Source organism: Bombina bombina, chromosome 2, assembly GCF_027579735.1.
Source record: "Bombina bombina isolate aBomBom1 chromosome 2, aBomBom1.pri, whole genome shotgun sequence".
Lineage (NCBI taxonomy): Eukaryota > Metazoa > Chordata > Amphibia > Anura > Bombinatoridae > Bombina > Bombina bombina.
In genome coordinates this window covers 141876455-141895518 of record NC_069500.1, presented here as the reverse complement: position 1 = coordinate 141895518, position 19064 = coordinate 141876455, and the positions used below count along the sequence as shown (strand labels likewise).

General features: G+C 38.7%; 1 protein-coding gene across 1 annotated transcript in view; it reads left to right on the top strand.

The window, feature by feature from the left end:
• The window catches only part of LOC128647697 (granzyme A), a 42903-nt gene extending 24157 nt beyond the window's left edge, over nucleotides 1–18746 (top strand). Inside the window, exons 3-5 of the mRNA XM_053700443.1 lie at nucleotides 7269–7410; nucleotides 13325–13597; nucleotides 18456–18746. Of these exons, the coding sequence (XP_053556418.1) occupies nucleotides 7269–7410; nucleotides 13325–13597; nucleotides 18456–18599 (559 nt within the window). The 3' untranslated portion in view covers nucleotides 18600–18746. The remainder of the gene's footprint in view (nucleotides 1–7268; nucleotides 7411–13324; nucleotides 13598–18455) is intronic.
• Nucleotides 18747–19064: the final 318 nt, after the last annotated feature.

Sequence of the window (19064 nt, the reverse complement as noted above, 5' to 3'; positions counted from 1 at the left end):
TTTGATACCTTAGTTTTTTATTATATATATTGTGATAACCGTAGTGCCTCTTTGTCATAAGAAACTGTCTGATATAATGATATTTTAATTTGATCATCTTAGCAGAAAAACAACTAGCAAGGAGGGCACAAATCTATGAAAGCAAGAGGCGGATTAATGTCGCCCAATAATTCAACATATTAAGTGATTATAGAAATAGAGATTCATACAAAGAATATTATGAGATATAGCCACTAATGGGCATGTATTCTAGATCTAAATAAGTGTGAGGATGCGGATTAACACCGCAAAAAATAATTCACCGTGTTGGGTGAATGGCTAATAATTAGCACCCAGGAACTTACGTTAACCTAGGGGGGGGGGGGGGGGGGGGGAGGGATGCAATTTAAAGATATACAGTGCAGATCTGTTGTCAATTTTTCTCCAAAATGACTCAATGAATATGAATATACATCTTGTTACTATACTTGCGCTACATCTAAGCACTAGCGGTCCTAACTGTGCTTATTGTATCATTTACTCAATTCCTACTCAGTAAGGTGAGAACTCTATATTGGTGATACTCTATATAAGCTGACCATTTATACTCCATAGCTGCCTTCACGGTATGCCCCATTATAAAGGATCTGTGATATTATATTTATAGGGGGAATTAGTGTAGCGTATGACATCTACGTGCTGGGTGAAATATAGTGCATTAGTATTCAATAGATAGCAGTAACTCAACAGTCTATAGAGGTAGACTACACTGCATATGAAAGTTCAAGTCTATATAAACCTAACTGGAGTCGCAACTCCTAGCACTAGGGCTTCTGTACAAAAAGGCTCTATTATTAGAGAGGTAGAGTAAGGGGGCAAACCCAATTAAAATAGCTAAAGACCTTTTCTCATCTTTCCTAGTGGCTACCTCAAGGGACAAAAAAGCTGGACTGCAGCGATGCCTATGGGGTGTTATATATTAAAGCTAGCAGACCTTTCCCACTCTCGCCGGCTGAGAGGAGGAAGTAAGAGCCCCATATGAGAACGGCAGCTGTTGTGGACAAAAGTTAATATAAATCATGTCATGTTGTAATTCTAACATGTAAATTACACTTGTTGTCCGAACGTGTAGCAAACATACATGTAACAAATGTCAACCATAATGGAGCTCACAACAAGGTCTAAACCCTCAAATTTTGTTTACATGAAGCTATTAGCCTATTGCACCAAATCCAGTGTGACAGGTAGAAATATAATGTAGGTACAATATTATATTAAGCAATATGTACAGCATTCTTGCGTTAGAGATGATTAATGGTATCATATTCAGGCACCTCATTAAATTATAGAGCAGCTCCCTCTACTATCTAAAACATCCTAAAGTATATGGAAAGCCTCCAAAAGCAGAACATTGTTACATAAATGCCATCGATATAATGACAACCTATACTGTAGAAGTGAACACCGGGACCCACCACCACAGGAGGACTAAAAATAAAATAAATTAGGAGCTTAATGTAGCTGCAAATAACTATTTACATAGGGTATATACACCTAAATCAAACAGAAATTTTAATATCCCTAGACATAGTGACTATAAACGGTCCTGCAGTCTACTATATCGAATATGAGGGTGCAACCAAAATGTCAACCTATGCCCTCCTTTATGGAGCGTAGATCACAGTCAATAGGGCTTATCCGTCTCTGAAGTTTCCAAGGCACTTCACATAATCCTAGAGGCCACATGCTGATATTGTGTAACGCTATGGCGCATGGAAATTGAAGGGGGCTGAAGTATGACATGCTGCGGCTCTGTTCAGATATGGCAACCATGTCGTGGGCCCCCACACTCCCGGAAAACAGACATGCCAACAGAGTGTCAGAGCTCAGGTTAGTGATATAGGAGACCGGGAACATACACCCGATGCGCTGACTCTCCGTGTCTTTGTCCCATTCGGATTGATGCAGACGGTCCGCTGTAGCTACAGACTGACCCTCACTGAGCTCAAACATGGCCGGATGCAGTGAAATCCCCGCTTCAGGCACAAAGGTATCTGAGGGTGTCCCGTTCCGACCTGATTCACTGCGGTCTCCTCCACTACTGTAGATTAATACTTCACTGTTATGCCGAACAGGGCAGTCACCGTTAGCTGTACTGCATACCCTGAAGAGGTCCTCAAAATAGGCATCCACCTTAGAGTCTAGATTGTTGAGTAGGGACTGCAGTGTAGTGCAACAGCGCTCCATATTCAAGGCCATGCGTCCTAGGCCCTATAATCACAAAACCCCCGGTTATGGCAGTTATTGGAACTTCAAGAATACCAAGCGGCTTCAGATCAGACTAAGAGCTGTTAGGAGGCTATTGTAAGAATTATTCAGCAGATTATAAGCAGTAGATTAGCCTCTTTAGTACACTATTTATCAGAGCTCCACTTTTTAACGACCATCCATATTGGCAGTTGGCTCCTCCCCCCCTGACTGCTATTATTTAACACAGTCAAAAAAGTGTTGTTTTTTTTAAATCTACACTACTGTTACACCAGATATGAGTTGCACTGGGGTGACACAGTGCCCTGGCAGGCAGGCACTGAAACGCACACGTGTGAAGGAAACTGACTGCTATTATTTAACACAGTCAAAAAAGTGTTGTTTTTTTATATTTAAACTACTGTTACACCAGATATGAGTTGCACTGGGGTGACACTGTGCCCTAGAAGGCAGGCACTGAAACGCACACGTGTGAAGGAAACTGACTGCTGTTATTTAACACAGTCAAAAAAGTGTTTTTTTTTTTTTTTTAAATCCACACTACTGTTACACCAGATATGAGTTGCACTGGGGTGACACTGTGCCCTGGCAGGCAGGCACTGAAACGCACACGTGTGAAGGAAACTGACTGCTATTATTTAACACAGTCAAAAAAGTTTTTTTTTGTTTTTTAAATCTACACTACTGTTACACCAGATATGAGTTGCACTGGGGTGACAATGTGCCCTGGCAGGCAGGCAGGCACTGAAACGCTCACGTTTGAAGGAAACTGACTGCTATTATTTAGCACAGTCAAAAAAGTTTTTTTTTTTTAAAAATCTACACTACTATTACACCAGATATGAGTTGCACTGGGGTGACACTGTGCCCTGGCAGGCAGGCACTGAAACGCACACGTGTAAAGGAAACTGACTGCTATTATTTAACACAGTCAAAAAATTGTTGTTTTTTTTTTAAATCTGCACTACTGTTACACCAGATATGAGTTGCACTGGGGTGACACTGTGCCCTGGCAGGCAGGCACTGAAACGCACACGTGTAAAAGAAACTGACTGCTATTATTTAACACAGTCAAAAAAGTGTTGTTTTTTTTAAATCTACACTACTGTTACACCAGATATGAACTAACACCCTCTAGCTGTGAAAACTGTTACATGCATTCAGATAAGAGGCGGCCTTCAAGGGATTAGAAATTAGCATATGAGCCTACCTAGGTTTAGCTGTCCACTAAAAATACCAAGAGAACTTGCGAGGTGCCCGAAGCTAAGCTGGAGGAGGATGGTGCGTCAAGGTTCCGAGCGGAAGCTGTAGAAGATTGGGTGTCCTGTGTTAGCCAGTCAACTATGTCCTCAGAACTGTTCGAGTTCGGGGTACGTGGCCTCTGAACACTGGGCATTATTCTAGGGCCAAAAGGAATCACAGCACCACGAACACGACGGCCCCTGCGGGGTGGCCTGCCTCTGCCTGTCATTTTTTTTTCGATTAGTGGTACTATGCGTGCAAGCTACTGTGACAACAGATATGAGTGGCACTGTGCACTGGCAGAAGTTGGCAGAGTAGACGCTGTAGGCCTGACACACACGCTTGCAGACAACTAACTGCTATTCAATCTATTACAGTCAAAATTGTATTTTTTTTTTTAAATGTACACTACTGTTACACCAGATATGAGTTGCACTGGGGTGACACTGTGCCCTGGCAGGCACCGAAACGTACACGTGTGAAGGAAACTGACTGCTATTATTTAACACAGTCAAAAAAGGTTTTTTTTTTTTTTAAATGTACACTACTGTTACACCAGATATAAGTTGCACTGGGGTGACACTGTGCCCTGGCAGGCACTGAAACGCACACGTGTGAAGGAAACTGACTGATATTATTTAACACAGTCAAAAAAGTGTTGTTTTTTTTTAAATCTACACTACTGTTACACCAGATATGAGTTGCACTGGGGTGACACTGTGCCCTGGCAGGCACTGAAACGCACACGTGTGAGGGAAACTGACTGCTATTATTTAACACAGTCAAAAAAGTGTTGTTTTTTTATATTTAAACTACTGTTACACCAGATATGAGTTGCACTGGGGTGACACTGTGCCCTGGCAGGCAGGCAGGCACTGAAACGCACACGTGTGAAGGAATCTGACTGCTATTATTTAACACAATCAAAAAAGTGTTATTTTTTTATATTTAAACTACTGTTACACCAGATATGAGTTGCACTGGGGTGACACTGTGCCCTGGCAGGCAGGCACTGAAACGCACACGTGTGAAGGAAACTGACTGCTATTATTTAACACAGTCAAAAAAGTGTTTGTTTGTTTTTTTTAAATCCACACTACTGTTACACCAGATATGAGTTGCACTGGGGTGACACTGTGCCCTGGCAGGCAGGCACTGAAACGCACACGTGTGAAGGAAACTGACTGCTATTATTTAACACAGTCAAAAAAGTGTTGTTTTTTTTTATATTTAAACTACTGTTACACCAGATATGAGTTGCACTGGGGTGACACTGTGCCCTGGCAGGCAGGCACTGAAACGCACACGTGTGAAGGAAACTGACTGCTATTATTTAACACAGTCAAAAAAGTTTTTTTTTTTTTTTAAATCTACACTACTGTTACACCAGATATGAGTTGCACTGGGGTGACAATGTGCCCTGGCAGGCAGGCAGGCAGGCACTGAAACGCACACGTTTAGCACAGTCAAAAAAGTGTTTTTTTTAAAAATCTACACTACTATTACACCAGATATGAGTTGCACTGGGGTGACACTGTGCCCTGGCAGGCAGGCACTGAAATGCACACGTGTAAAGGAAACTGACTGCTATTATTTAACACAGTCAAAAAAGTTTTTTTTTTTTTTTAAATCTACACTACTGTTACACCAGATATGAGTTGCACTGGGGTGACACTGTGCCCTGGCAGGCAGGCACTGAAACGCACACGTGTGAAAGAAACTGACTGCTATTATTTAACACAGTCAAAAAAGTGTTGTTTTTTTTAAATCTACACTACTGTTACACCAGATATGAGTTGCACTGGGGTGACACTGTGCCCTGGCAGGCAGGCACTGAAACGCACACGTGTAAAGGAAACTGACTGCTATTATTTAACACAGTCAAAAAAGTGTTGTTTTTTTTAAATCTACACTACTGTTACACCAGATATGAGTTGCACTGGGGTGACACTGTGCCCTAGCAGGCAGGCACTGAAACGCACACGTGTGAAGGAAACTGACTGCTATTATTTAACACAGTCAAAAAAGTGTTGTTTTTTTTTTAAATCTACACTACTGTTACACCAGATATGAGTTGCACTGGGGTGACACTGTGCCCTGGCAGGCAGGCACTGAAACGCACACGTGTGAAGGAAACTGACTGCTATTATTTAACACAGTCAAAAAAGTTTTTTTTTGTTTTTTAAATCTACACTACTGTTACACCAGATATGAGTTGCACTGGGGTGACAATGTGCCCTGGCAGGCAGGCAGGCACTGAAACGCTCACGTTTGAAGGAAACTGACTGCTATTATTTAACACAGTCAAAAAAGTGTTTTTTTTTTTTAAATCTACACTACTGTTACACCAGATATGAGTTGCACTGGGGTGACACTGTGCCCTGGCAGGCAGACACTGAAACGCACACGTGTGAAGGAAACTGACTGCTATTATTTAACACAGTCAAAAGAGTGTTGTTTTTTTTTAAATCTACACTACTGTTACATCAGATATGAGTGGTGGCACTGGGCAAGTGGGCACAGTATACGCTGTGAGGCTGACACACACGCTGGCAGGCAACTGCAATTAGATTACACAGGAAAAAAAAAAAGCAGCCCTAAAAAGGGCTTTTTGGGGCGCTGTCCTTACAGCAGAGATTAGATGAGTCCTTCAGGACTGTAGTGGACACTGAATACACTAGCCTAGCTATCGATTTCCCTATTAATCAGCAGCAGCTACACTGTCCCTCCTCTCCCTAAGAATGCAGCTTCCGAATTAATCTAAAATGGATGCTGTCCAGGAGGTAGGAGGGTCTGGGAGGGAGGGTCTGCTGCTGATTGGCTGGAATGTGCCTGCTGACTGTGAGGTACAGGGTCAAACTATTACTCAATGATGATGAATAGGGGGCGGATCGAACATTGCATATGTTTGTCCACCGCGGCGAACACGAACATGCTATGTTCGCCGGCGAACTATTCGCGACATCACTAGTTTGATGTTGTCTTGTTCTTACTCACAGTTGTATCCATGTGTTGGATACCTGTATGTTTTTAAATTGTGGATACCAATACATTTTTGAACTTTTTATCCTGTCTACTTGGACGTGCTTTTTTCAGAAGTGCCTGGAACTTTGAGCTTCTTTATTACATTAGGCCTTACAGGGGCCTTTTCCTGGAGCACCTAAAAAACACATTCTCCGTCATTTCTAACACTGGGGGCATAGAAGAACGCAACGGTAAGAGATCTTGCTTGAGTATCCCGTTACCTTTTTGTGTGAACTATATAGATATATTCTATGGATTATTTAGATTTTTTTTTTACAGTATGTATAATAATTTTTTATATTTTATATATAATATTTAAATAATGCAATGTTCGATTCGTAATTCTTCATGTGCGTGAACCCGACACCGCATTAGACCCACATTCCGAATACATTAGCAAGGTCACGATATTTGGTTAGCGCATCAGGTTTCACAAGCGCACAATATTTTTACTTTCATGCAAAAATTATCTGGTCCATAGAGTGCTAAAAAAGTTTTGGCTGCTTTGTTTATAATTTTTAGCCATCTACTAGTAATACCAGATAAATGTGTGATTCTTTGTGCAAGGTCAAGTGCTAGATAACGCACAGTATCTATAGGCAATAGATACATGCAGTATCTGTTGCCCACTTGTTATCCAGCCTGCTGTGTTTTGTTACATATTAGATTTAAAGGTACACTTAAAATTCAGTTAGGGAGGACTGAGTCTTTGTCTATAGTTTATACATTCAAATAATGCCATTGCTACTTTTTAGAAGCAACAATTCCGAAGTTATTCTTGGTGCTCATCAATGGCAAGAGAAAGAGAAAACACAGCAGAGATTTAAAGTCGCCAGAATAGTCCCACATCAAGGATTTAACAAAAGGAATGGGATTAATGACATCATGCTTGTAAAGGTAAGGACGCAACATAGCTAATAGTCGTTAAGGAGAGAAGATTGATAATGAGAATATCCACTATGTAAATATCACTTTAACATCTTCCCCGGAGTTCAAAGTTTAAAGTCAGTCTATTCCAGATTTTTTATTGTTTAAAAATATAGATAATCTCTTTATTACCCATTCCCCAGTTTTGTATAACTAACACTGTTATATTAATATACTTTTTACCTCTGTGATTACCTTGTATCTAATCCTCTGCAGACTGCCCTCTTAATTCAGTTATTTTGACAAACTTGCATTTTAACCAATCAGTGCCCTCTCATAAGTAACTCCACGGGAGTGAGCACAATGCTATCTATATGACACACATGAACTAACACCCTCTAGCTGTGAAAACTGTTACATGCATTCAGATAAGAGGCGGCCTTCAAGGGATTAGAAATTAGCATATGAGCCTACCTAGGTTTAGCTGTCCACTAAAAATACCAAGAGAACAAAGAAAAATTTGATGATAAAAGTAAATTGGAAAGTTGTTTCAAATTGTATACTGTACCCTATTTGAATCATGAAAGTTTAATTTTGACTTTACTGTCACTTTAATAATTGCTCACAGTATTTCCTCTAGAAAGGCAATGAAAAATCCCAGATAACCAAAAAAGGCAATATACAATGCTATTTTAGTTGCAAATATTTAGCAGTTAATTAGTTCTTTAGCTTGATTAATTAGGAGTAGAAGAGTATTTGCATAGAGATAGATGAGAAGCTAGTACACATGAATATATGTGGTTTGCTCTACCTAGCAAAGGCAGCAATCTTTTATTTAGTATCTCATCTACACAAAACTGCAATGAATTACCCTACAATAGTTTTCCATCTATGTTCTGGAGAACTCCATTATAGTATACAAGACTGTAAAGAATGGGCTGTATACGTGTATCACTGTTGTTGTAACAGTTAACGTAAGTCCAATAGGTATGAAAAAGTAAGTACACCAAGCCCTAGTTTCTACTGCTGTTGTAAACTGTCTAAACTGTTGGTAACATAAAACATCTCCATACACTTTAATGGAGATACTTCTTGTTACCACAAGTTTACACAGTATACAACAGCAATAGTCTAGGCCCAAATCTATATAAAAGACAGTTTACCTTGTAAATATTTATTTTATTTATAGATCTGTGAGTCATGGTAAGTTGTCACCACAACATAGGATCTGCCTTCTTCATGAACTCATGCAGTAATTAGTACAAAAGTATGGGGTACAACCCCCACTAATAATGGTGCCTCTGATTATCTTATCCCACAATATATGCATCTGTTATTGCTGACGTAAATGGAGGAGGGCTCCCTCATCTCTCATATTTAACTAAATTCAAACCTAATGTGGGTGGACAAACCCAAAGATACTTTGTCTCCAGTGAAGAAATCTGTTTAAGCAGCAAACTTAGTACAATGTGTAATGACAACAAACCTCCCCAGTGTGCAGTGCTATGACCTCTAATCTGTTGTGTGAAGTCATCATCCTTTGACATTAGAGGCACTGCATGCTGGGAAGGCGTGTTGATGTGTATGTTGAACCAAGTTTGTCTCCAATAAAAAAGTTGTTTATACTCTGTGGTAAGTCCGCAGCTGTTTGAGTATGAACTCCAATGTAAGCAATGGTGTAAATAGCAACAGATCAGAAGCACAGAAAGGTATCTACATATGTTATATAGATAGCACTGATCCTACATTAGAGAACTCAGCAACCATCATCACACATATATATATACATACATTCAACATTACACCCTGTTCCAAATTATTATGCAAATTCTATTTCAGTGTCACAAAGATTAAATATTATTTTTTTTAGTTTAACTCATGGATGGCATTGTGTCTCAGGGCTCTTTTGATCACTGAAAACAATCTCGGACACCTGTGATAATTAGATTGCCAGGTGAGCCCAATTAAAGGAAAAACTACTAAAGGAGGGTGTTCCACATCATTAAGCAGAGCACCATTTTCAAGCAATATGGGGAAGAAAAAAAGATCTCTCTGCTGCCGAAAAGAGTGAAATAGTTCAATGCCTTGGACAAGGTATGAAAACATTAGATAGTTCAAGAAAGCTTAAGCGTGATCATCGCACTATTAAGAGATTTGTGGCTGATTCAGAGCACAGACGGGTTCGTGCAAATAAAGGCACATTGAGGAAGATTTCTGCCAGATCCATGCATCGGATCAAGAGAGCAGCTGCTTGAATACCATTACATAGCAGCAAACAGATATTTGAAGCTGCTGGTGCCTCTGGTGTCCCACGGACATCAAGGTGTAGAGTCCTCCAGAGTCTTGCAACTGTGCATAAACCTTCCATTCGGCCACCACTAACCAATGCTCACAAGCAGAAACGGCTGCATTGGGCAGAAAAATACATGAAGACTAATTTTCAAACAGTCCTGTTCACTGATGAGTGCCGTGCAACCCTGGATGGTCCAGATGGATGGAGTAGTGGATGGTTGGTGGACGGCCACCCTGTTCCAACAAGGCTGCGATGTCAGCAAGGCAATGGTGGAGTCATGTTTTGGGCAGGAATGATGGGAAGAGAGCTGGTCGGCCCCTTTAGGGTCCCCGAAGGTGTAAAGATGACCTCTGCAAAGTATGTGGAGTTCCTGACTGACCACTTCCTTCCCTGGTACAGAAGGAAGAACTATGCTTTCCGTAATAAAATCATCTTCATGCATGACAATACACCATCTCATGCTGCAAACAATACCTCTGCATTAATGGCTGCTATGGGGATAAAAGGAGAGAAAGTCATGGTGTGGCCTCCATCTTCCCCTGACCTCAATCCTATTGAGAACCATTGGATCATCCTCAAGAAAAAGATCTATGAGGGTGGGAGGCAGTTTACATCCAAACAGCAGCTCTGGGAGGCTATTCTGACATCTTGCAAACAAATTCAAGAAGAAACTGTCCAAAAACTCAGAAGTTCAATGGATGCAAGACTTGTGAAGCTGCTATCAAATAAGAAGTCCTATGTTAAAATGTAACGTGACCTGTTAAAATGTTTAAAAAGTTAAAATGTTGTTCAAAGTTTGATTGAAATAGCTTTTGATTTCAGTAAATATGCTGCAAACACAACAAATGACAATTTTCAGTTCTTTACAACCTATAAAGTGTTTTGAAACTTACTGTGCATAATAATTTGGAACAGTGCATTGTAAGTTTTTTATTTTGAAAAAAAAAATACTGTTATCATTAGGAGGTTTGTTCACTAAAATTTGAATTGTACTCTTAATAGTTGATAACATGAGAATTATGCTGACTGTTGTTTACATCAATTATTTAGGTAAATGAGAAAGATATCATTGGCATAATAATTTGGAACAGGGTGTAATGTTCATTAAAATATTTCATAGGTACAAGTGCAAAAAGAAAATGGTCTAATTTGTAAAACATGTTATTATTGCACTATAGGCGATAAGCCTGCCCAGTGGGCAGTCTATTTAAAAAAAACTACAACCCCCAAAGCTAAAATTACAAAAACTAAAAAAAGTAAAATTACAGAAAATAAATAAATAAAGCTATCCAAAATATTTTTTTTTAATTTAAATACTCCTATAAAAATAAAAAATCCCCCCAAACTAAAAACACCCCCTAATCTAATGCTAAACTATCAATAGCCCTTAAAAGGGCTTTTGTAGGGCATTGCCCTAAGTTAAACAGCTCTTTTACCTAAACAAATTACCAATTACCCCTTAACAGTAAAAACCCACCCACCAAATCCCCCAAAATATAAAAAAACTAACACTAAAAAAACTTACACTAACCATTAAATTAAAAAATACCCCAAAAATAAAATATAATCCTAACACTAAGTCCCAAATAGGTACTCACAGTTCTAGATCGAAGGCGGTGTGGAGCAGAGGTGCGGAGCTGTGGATCCTGAGCAGCGGTCCTCACCGGCAGCGCAGAGCGGAGGTGCGGAGCTGTCTTCCCCGACGCGTGGATCCTCAGCGGCGGTCCTCAGCAGTGGTGGCTGTGGTCCTCTGCGGCATGGAGGCTCCTCTTCATCTGATGTCCATCGTACACTAAAGATTGAATGCAAGGTACCGCAATCAAATTGGGGTACCTTGCATTCCTATTGGCTAAAATTTTGACATCAGCCAATAGGATTAGAGCTACTGAAATCCTATTGGCTGTTCAAATCAGTCAATAAGATTTCAGTAGCTCTCATCCTATTGACTGATTTAAAAATTTCAGCAAATAGGAATGGAAGGTACCCCAATAAATATGGGGTACCTTGTTTTCAATCATCAGTGTGCGACGGATGATCGCATGAAAAGCCTTCCTGCCGATGAGGACCGCCGCCGAGGACCGCTGCCGTTGAGGACCACTGCTGAGGATCCATGCATCAGAGAAGCCAGCTTCGCACCTCCGCTCCATGTGCCTTCCCTCCAGATGAAGATAGAAGATGATGGAGCTGCCTGGACGACCTTCTCTGCCGGACTTCAGGAACAGTGAGTACCTATTTGGGGCTTAGTGCTAGAATGTTTTTTTATTTTTATTTTTTTATTTCTAAGATTAGGGATTAAATGGGCTGGGCAAATAGTTAGTGTTAGTTTTTTTTATTTTCGGGGTTTTGGTGGGTGGGGGGTTTACTGTTAGGGAGGATTTAGTAATTTTTAAATGTAAAAGAGCTGTTTAACTTAGGGCAATGCCCTGCAAAAGGCCCTTTTAAGGGCTATTGGTAGCTTAGTTTAGGGGGTGTATTTCGGGAGGGCTTTTTTATTTTCATAGGGATAAGGGTTAATTGTTTTTATTTTTGATAATTTTGTTTATTTTTTTCTGTAATTTTAGAGTTTTTTATTTTTTGTAATTTTAGATTATTTTTTTGTAATTTAATGTTAGGTTTTATTTAAGTGTAACTTAATATTGGGGTTCATTTAGGGGGTGTTAGGTTATGGGGCTTAGTAATTAAATTAGTTATTTGTATTGTGGGGTGGTTGGCGGTTTAGGAGTTAATAGGTTAATTAAGTTTATTGCGATGTGGGGGTTTGGCGGGTTGGGGTTAATAGGTTAATTAGGTGTATTGAGATGTGGGGGTTTGTCGGTTTAGGGGTTTATAGGTTAATTAGGTTTATTGCAATGTGAGGGGTTGGCAGTTAAGGGGTTAATATTTTAATTATGTTATTTGCGGATTAGGGGTTATTATTATAATAATATTATATATAATATATATATGTGATAATGTTAATGTAAAATAGATATCGATACCTATATATATATATATATATAGGGATAGATATACAGTTATAGGCAGTATATATATATATTTATATATATATATATTTACAATAAATATGACATTGTTCTGTAAGTGAAGAACATTGGAATGTGAAATATCAATAACTCCTGTCAGGTTAGCGCACGAGCGATAGATGTTAGGTTTTTTCTTCTGCGCTCTCCACTGACTTTCAACTTGTAATACACATACAACCCGACTCGTGCAAAACGATTACTTCAAGTGAAGTTTACGCTCATTTGGGAGCTCTAAATGGCTTGTCATTTGTAATCTGGCCCTAAATCATTTTAATTTTGCAATTTAATGTCCTTTTAAAATAAAACTTATAAGCATGTATGGTTTTCATGCAAAGATAAATGTTTATATTGTTTGTTTGCAAAGATACAACACTTTAACATGGTTTTTAACCAAAGATTCAAGCTTTTACATGATTATGTAAAACTAAGTTTCCGTTGTTGTACAATACATCTACATACGAGTGCATCAGGGAAAGTGGAAATTGTTTGCATTGATTTTTGAATAAATATGGTTGTAATTTGACTCATATGGTATTGCTGCACCATAAATATACTTACACATTGCAAATACAGATAAATAACCTTAATATTTTTTTCTCACACTTAATAAATGTGTTCTATTTTGTAGCTTGATCGAATTGCTGTGTTAAACAAATATGTTTCGATCCTTCCACTGCCAAACAATGAAGATAATATCAAGGATGGACAAAAGTGCAGTGTTGCAGGATGGGGAATCACTGACCCTGATATCATGATACCTTCAAAGGTTCTCCGGGAAGCCAGTATGAAAATTGTAAACCGAGAAGCCTGCAATAAAAAATACCAGGAATTCAGGATTCAAATAACTAACAACATGCTATGTGCGGAGTCAGATAAGAAAAGTAAAGATGATACTTGTTTGGTAAGAGTCATTATATTAAAATTCCCTGCATTTTTTTTCAAATAAATCATAATGAATTATGTAAATATTTACTGTATGGTTCATATATTAATGAACTTATGGTTTGTGTAAATACTGTTATAACTATTTTTATTCTATATAAGTGTTATAATATAAAACCAGTTATTAAGTCCATATTTAATAATCAGTCTTCTGTTTAATCTAAGCATTCTTGAAAAAAAAAAAATGTTGAAAGGGACATTCCGGTCAAAATTGAAAATGCACAAAGAGGAATTGCATCTCTGAACAGAAACATACAGTATTTGCAATATACAGTACATGTATTGTAAAAAAATGCGTCTAGTTAAATTTATCACTGTTTTGGTGTTAGCATTTTTCTTTGCATGTGCATGTGAAGCATAGCTAGATATTCTCAGTGCAACAGCATTTTAAATACTGCAGCTGCTCAGAGCGCTAGTGGGGATTGTAATCATGTCTGCAATAAACAAATTGAGTCATTACCAGACTCTGAGCAAGGGCTGTGCTTAAAATACTGGTGCACAGTGCATACTTCAATACACTTTTGAAACAGCTATAGCTTTTATTAGAAGCATTTTTGCTAACATGTGCATATTACAAAAAAATGCTTCTATTCAAAACTAAAATTTCAAATTTTGTCTGGAATGTCCATTTAATATTTAATATAACAAAAAATTAATAGTCATCACAATGGCCTCTAGTTATTAAGCTCCGTAAGGAGCTTGATGGCCCCTGTTTCTGGCGAGTCTTCAGAAACAGCAGTTATGAAGCAGCGTTCACAAAGACCGCTGCTCCATAATCTGTCCGCCTGCTCTGAGCAGGCGGACAGACATCACCGGAAATCAACCCCATCGAGTACGATCGGGTTGATTGACACCCCCCTGCTGGTGGCCTATTGGCCGCGAGTCTGCAGGGGGTGGCGTTGCACCAGCAGCTCTTGTGAGCTGCTGGTGCAATGATGAATACGGCGAGCGTATTGCTCGCCGTATTCAGCGAGGTCTGTCGGACCTGATCCGCACTGTCGGATCATGTCCGACAGACCTTGATAACTAGAGGCCAATGTAGCATGGAAGTCATAATTAGTTGTGTACCACACCAAGATATCCCAACTCAAAAACAAACCTTTACCGGTACTTAGGGATATAAAGCCAATGATCATTACTTATATATTGATTTAGGCTAGCTTGTTTTTAACTTGATTGCTGCCATAAAGGTAAATTATTGAGGGCAAGATTACAAGTGGCACGGTATGTCTTTTCCACGCGCGATATTGTCTTTTCGCAAATTTTACGATTGCGTGCAACTTTTACACAACCATACTTTCCACGCTCGAAGAGCTGTAGTTAACTGGTTTGCCCATTAAAAAAGTTTCACAAAATACTTCAAAAATACATTACAAAGTACAGTTACAATCATAATAACACTGTCTACTCAAAATAATTATAAAAACAAAGTGCGCACAATATTTTAAGGACTCAAAGATATGCGATCTTGGGTGTTAGAAAAAAAAGCAGACGAATGTCTTTAACGTTGAGAGACATACATATACATGTCTAAAGATGATTATGTATGTAAATACATATATTTATATATGTGTACATATATATGTATTTATATGTTTATATAGGTATTTACAGTCATATATACACAAATAAAAACAGTAATATATATGAACACATATATAAATATATATATATATAAGTGCATTATATCCCTTTGCCATTAAGCAGATAAAAACATGATAAAACATATTTATGCAATATTCATATTTAATAATGATTTGAACTATGTATATACTGTGAATATTTCACATTTGTTAATGCGAATATGCTATGTTGTCACGATGGGTGTTCTTTTTCTCCATTGACTTCTATAGGGAATGTGAAAATGCGATGGAGTTTGCGCAATCTCTGTTGTTTTTTTTCCCACTTTTTCTCTCCATTGATCTCTATGGGGAAATACATGCATGCACACATGAAATCGCAAGTGAGTTTATGCATGGTATTTGAGGTTAACGAACACGCAAAATAACGGCTAGATTATGAGTTTTTGTCGTTAAGGCTTGCGGTGCTAATGCGTAGTATATGCTCACCGCTCACCTACAAACAACGCTGGTATTACAGGTTTTTTCAAACCCGGCGTTAGCCACAACAAAGTGAGCGGAAAGCAAAATTTAGCTCCACATATCACTGTAATACCAGCGCTGCTTACGGTAGCGGTGAGCTGGCTAAACGTGCTCGTGCACGATTTCCCCATAGGAATCAATGGGGCTGATTCGGCATAAAAAAAGTCTAACACCTGCAAAAAAGCAGCGTTCAGCTCCTAACGCACCCCTATTGATTCCTATGGGGAAATACTTTTTATGTCTACATCTAACACCCTAACATGAACCCTGAGTCTAAACACCCCTAATCTTACACTTATTAACCCCTAATCTGCCGCCCCCGATATCGCCGCAACCTACATTATATTATTAACCCCTAATCTGCCACTCCGGACACCGCCGCCACCTACATTATAGTTATTAACCCATATTCTGCCGCCCCCAATGTCGTCGCAACCTACCTACAATTATTAACCCCTAATCTGCCGCCCCCAACGTCGCCGCCACTATAATAAAGTTATTAACCCCTAAACCTAAGTCTAACCCTAACCCCCCTAACTTAAATATAATTTAAATAAATCTAAATAAAAATACTATTATGAAATAAATTATTCCTATTTAAAACTAAATACTTACCTATAAAATAAACCATAAGATAGCTACAATATAACTAATAGTTACATTGTAGCTATTTTAGGATTTATTTTTATTTTACAGGCAACTTTGTTTTTATTTTAACTAGGTACAATAGTTATTAAATAGTTATTAACTATTTAATAACTTCCTAGTTAAAATAAATACAAATATACCTGTAAAATAAATCCTAACCTAAGTTACAATTACACCTAACACTACACTATAATTAAATAAATTACCTAAATTAACTACAATTAATTACAAATTAAATTAAATAAACTAAATTACGAAAAAAACACTAAATTACAGAAAATAATAAAATAATTACAAGTTTTTAAAACTAATTACACCTAATCTAATCCCCCTAATAAAATAAAAAAGCCCCCCAAAATAATAAAAAATCCCTACCCTATACTAAATTACAAATAGCCCTTAAAAGGGCTTTTTGCGGGGCATTGCCCCAAAGTAATCAGCTCTTTTACCTGTAAAAAAAAGACAATACCCCCCAACATTACAACCCACCACCCACACACCCAACCCTACTCTAAAACCCACCCAATCCCCCCTTAATAAAACCTAACACTACCCCCTTGAAGATCACCCTACCTTGAGACATCTTCACCCAACCGGGCAGAAGTGGTCCTCCAGATGGTCCGAAGTCTTCATCCTATCCGGGCAGAAGAGGTCCTCCAGACGGGCAGAAGTCTTCATCCAGGCGGCATCTTCTATCTTCATCCATCCGGAGCGGAGCGGGTCCATCTTCAAGACATCCAATGCGGAGCATCCTCTTCGTTCGACGGCGACTGGAACAATGAGGGGTCCTTTAAATGACGTCATCCAAGATGGCGTCCCTTCAATTCCGATTGGCTGATAGAATTCTATCAGCCAATCGGAATTAAGGTAGAAAAAATCCTATTGGCTTATCCAATCAGCCAATAGGATTGAGCTTGCATTCTATTGGCTGTTCCAATCAGCCAATAGTATGCAAGCTAAATCCTATTGGCTGTTCTAATCAGCCAATATGATTGAACTTCAATCCTATTGGCTGATTGGATCAGCCAATAGGATTTTTTCTACCTTAATTTCGATTGGCTGATAGAATTGGCTGATTTATTTAAATAATATTTAAGTTAGGGGGTTGTTAGGGTTAGGATTAGACTTAGATTTTGGGGTTAATAAATTTAATATAGTGGCGGCGATGTTAGGGTTGGCAGATTAGGGGTTAATAAATGTAGGTAGGTGTCGGCGATGTTAGGGACGGCAGTTTAGGGGTTTATAATATTTAACTAGTGTATGCGAGGCGGGAGTGCGGCGGTTTAGGGGTTAATACATTTATTGAAGTGGCGGCGATGTCCGGTTAGGCAGATTAGGGGTTAAAAATGTTAATATAGTGTTTGCGATGTGGGGGGGCCTCGGTTTAGGGGTTAATAGGTAGTTTATGGGTGTTAGTGTACTTTTTAGCACTTTAGTTAAGAGTTGTATGTTACGGCGTTAGCCCATAAAACTCTTAACTACTGACTTTTAAATGCGGTATCAGTCTTGACAGGAGAGGCTGTACCGCTCACTTTTTCCAAGACTCGTAATACCGGCTTTAGGAAAATCCCATTGAAAAGATAGGATAAGCAATTTACGTAAGTGGATTTGCGGTATGCTCGAGTTGCGGAAAAAGAGTGAGCGGTACACCTGTACCTGCCAGACTCGTAATACAAGCGGGCGTTAAAAAGCAGCGTTGGGACCTCTCAACGCTGCTTTTTAGGGCTAACGCAAGACTCGCAATCTAGGCGTAAGTTATTTTTCAACTTGTAATACCTGCGCAACCTTACTTAACACGCTCTGTGTTTTTGCTATTGCAGAAAACCGATTTGCCACGTGACTTGTAATCTTGCCCTAAGGAATGCACATATTTTAGAATTAAATTCCAGCATCTAACATTCCAGTACACTGGACCACAAAAACATATCTTCTTGAGCACAGTTCTACTGTTTAATTTCACAGTATCTTTATTTATTGGTACATCTAAGTTATACATAACAAGTGTGTATGATGTTTTATTTCCAACCTTAATTTAAGCACAAACTGAATGGAATATCTTTATTATAGGGGGATTCTGGTGGACCATTGATGTGTGGCAAAACTTGTTGTGGAGTTACATCATTTGGTTTAGATTGCGGCAAAATAGCTGGAGTTTATACACGTCTAACAAAAGTATATCTGGATTGGATAAGAAGAACAGCTGTTTCTTAAAGAATGCAAAAGTGTGTTGCTGATGATTTCATCTATAATTTCTTTGAATATAACTCAATTCTAACTACCTTTTTATATGTAAACCATGAATCATGAAGCACACATTGAAATAATAAACCACTATAACTGTCATGTATAACCCGACAATTGCTAATAATTTCCCATTTATATGTGCTAAATGTGTTGACATCTTTATTGCCTGAACAACTCTGAAGTTAAATTGTTGCTGTTCTCAAAAAAACGTTGAGGCATAGTAAATGCCTATTTTTTCTCTGAAAACAATTACCTACCTCTACTGTGAAGCCGTCCTCTTCAGCACGGCTGCTTTTTCAAACAGTGCATCTCAGGTTAACAGCAGGCCCAATCATGCTATTGAATTACATGTAGTGCGCTCCCACACTAGATAAAGCTGTTGGCTGCTTAACCTAGTGCAGGAACACGCTACATGTAATTCAATAGCACCAT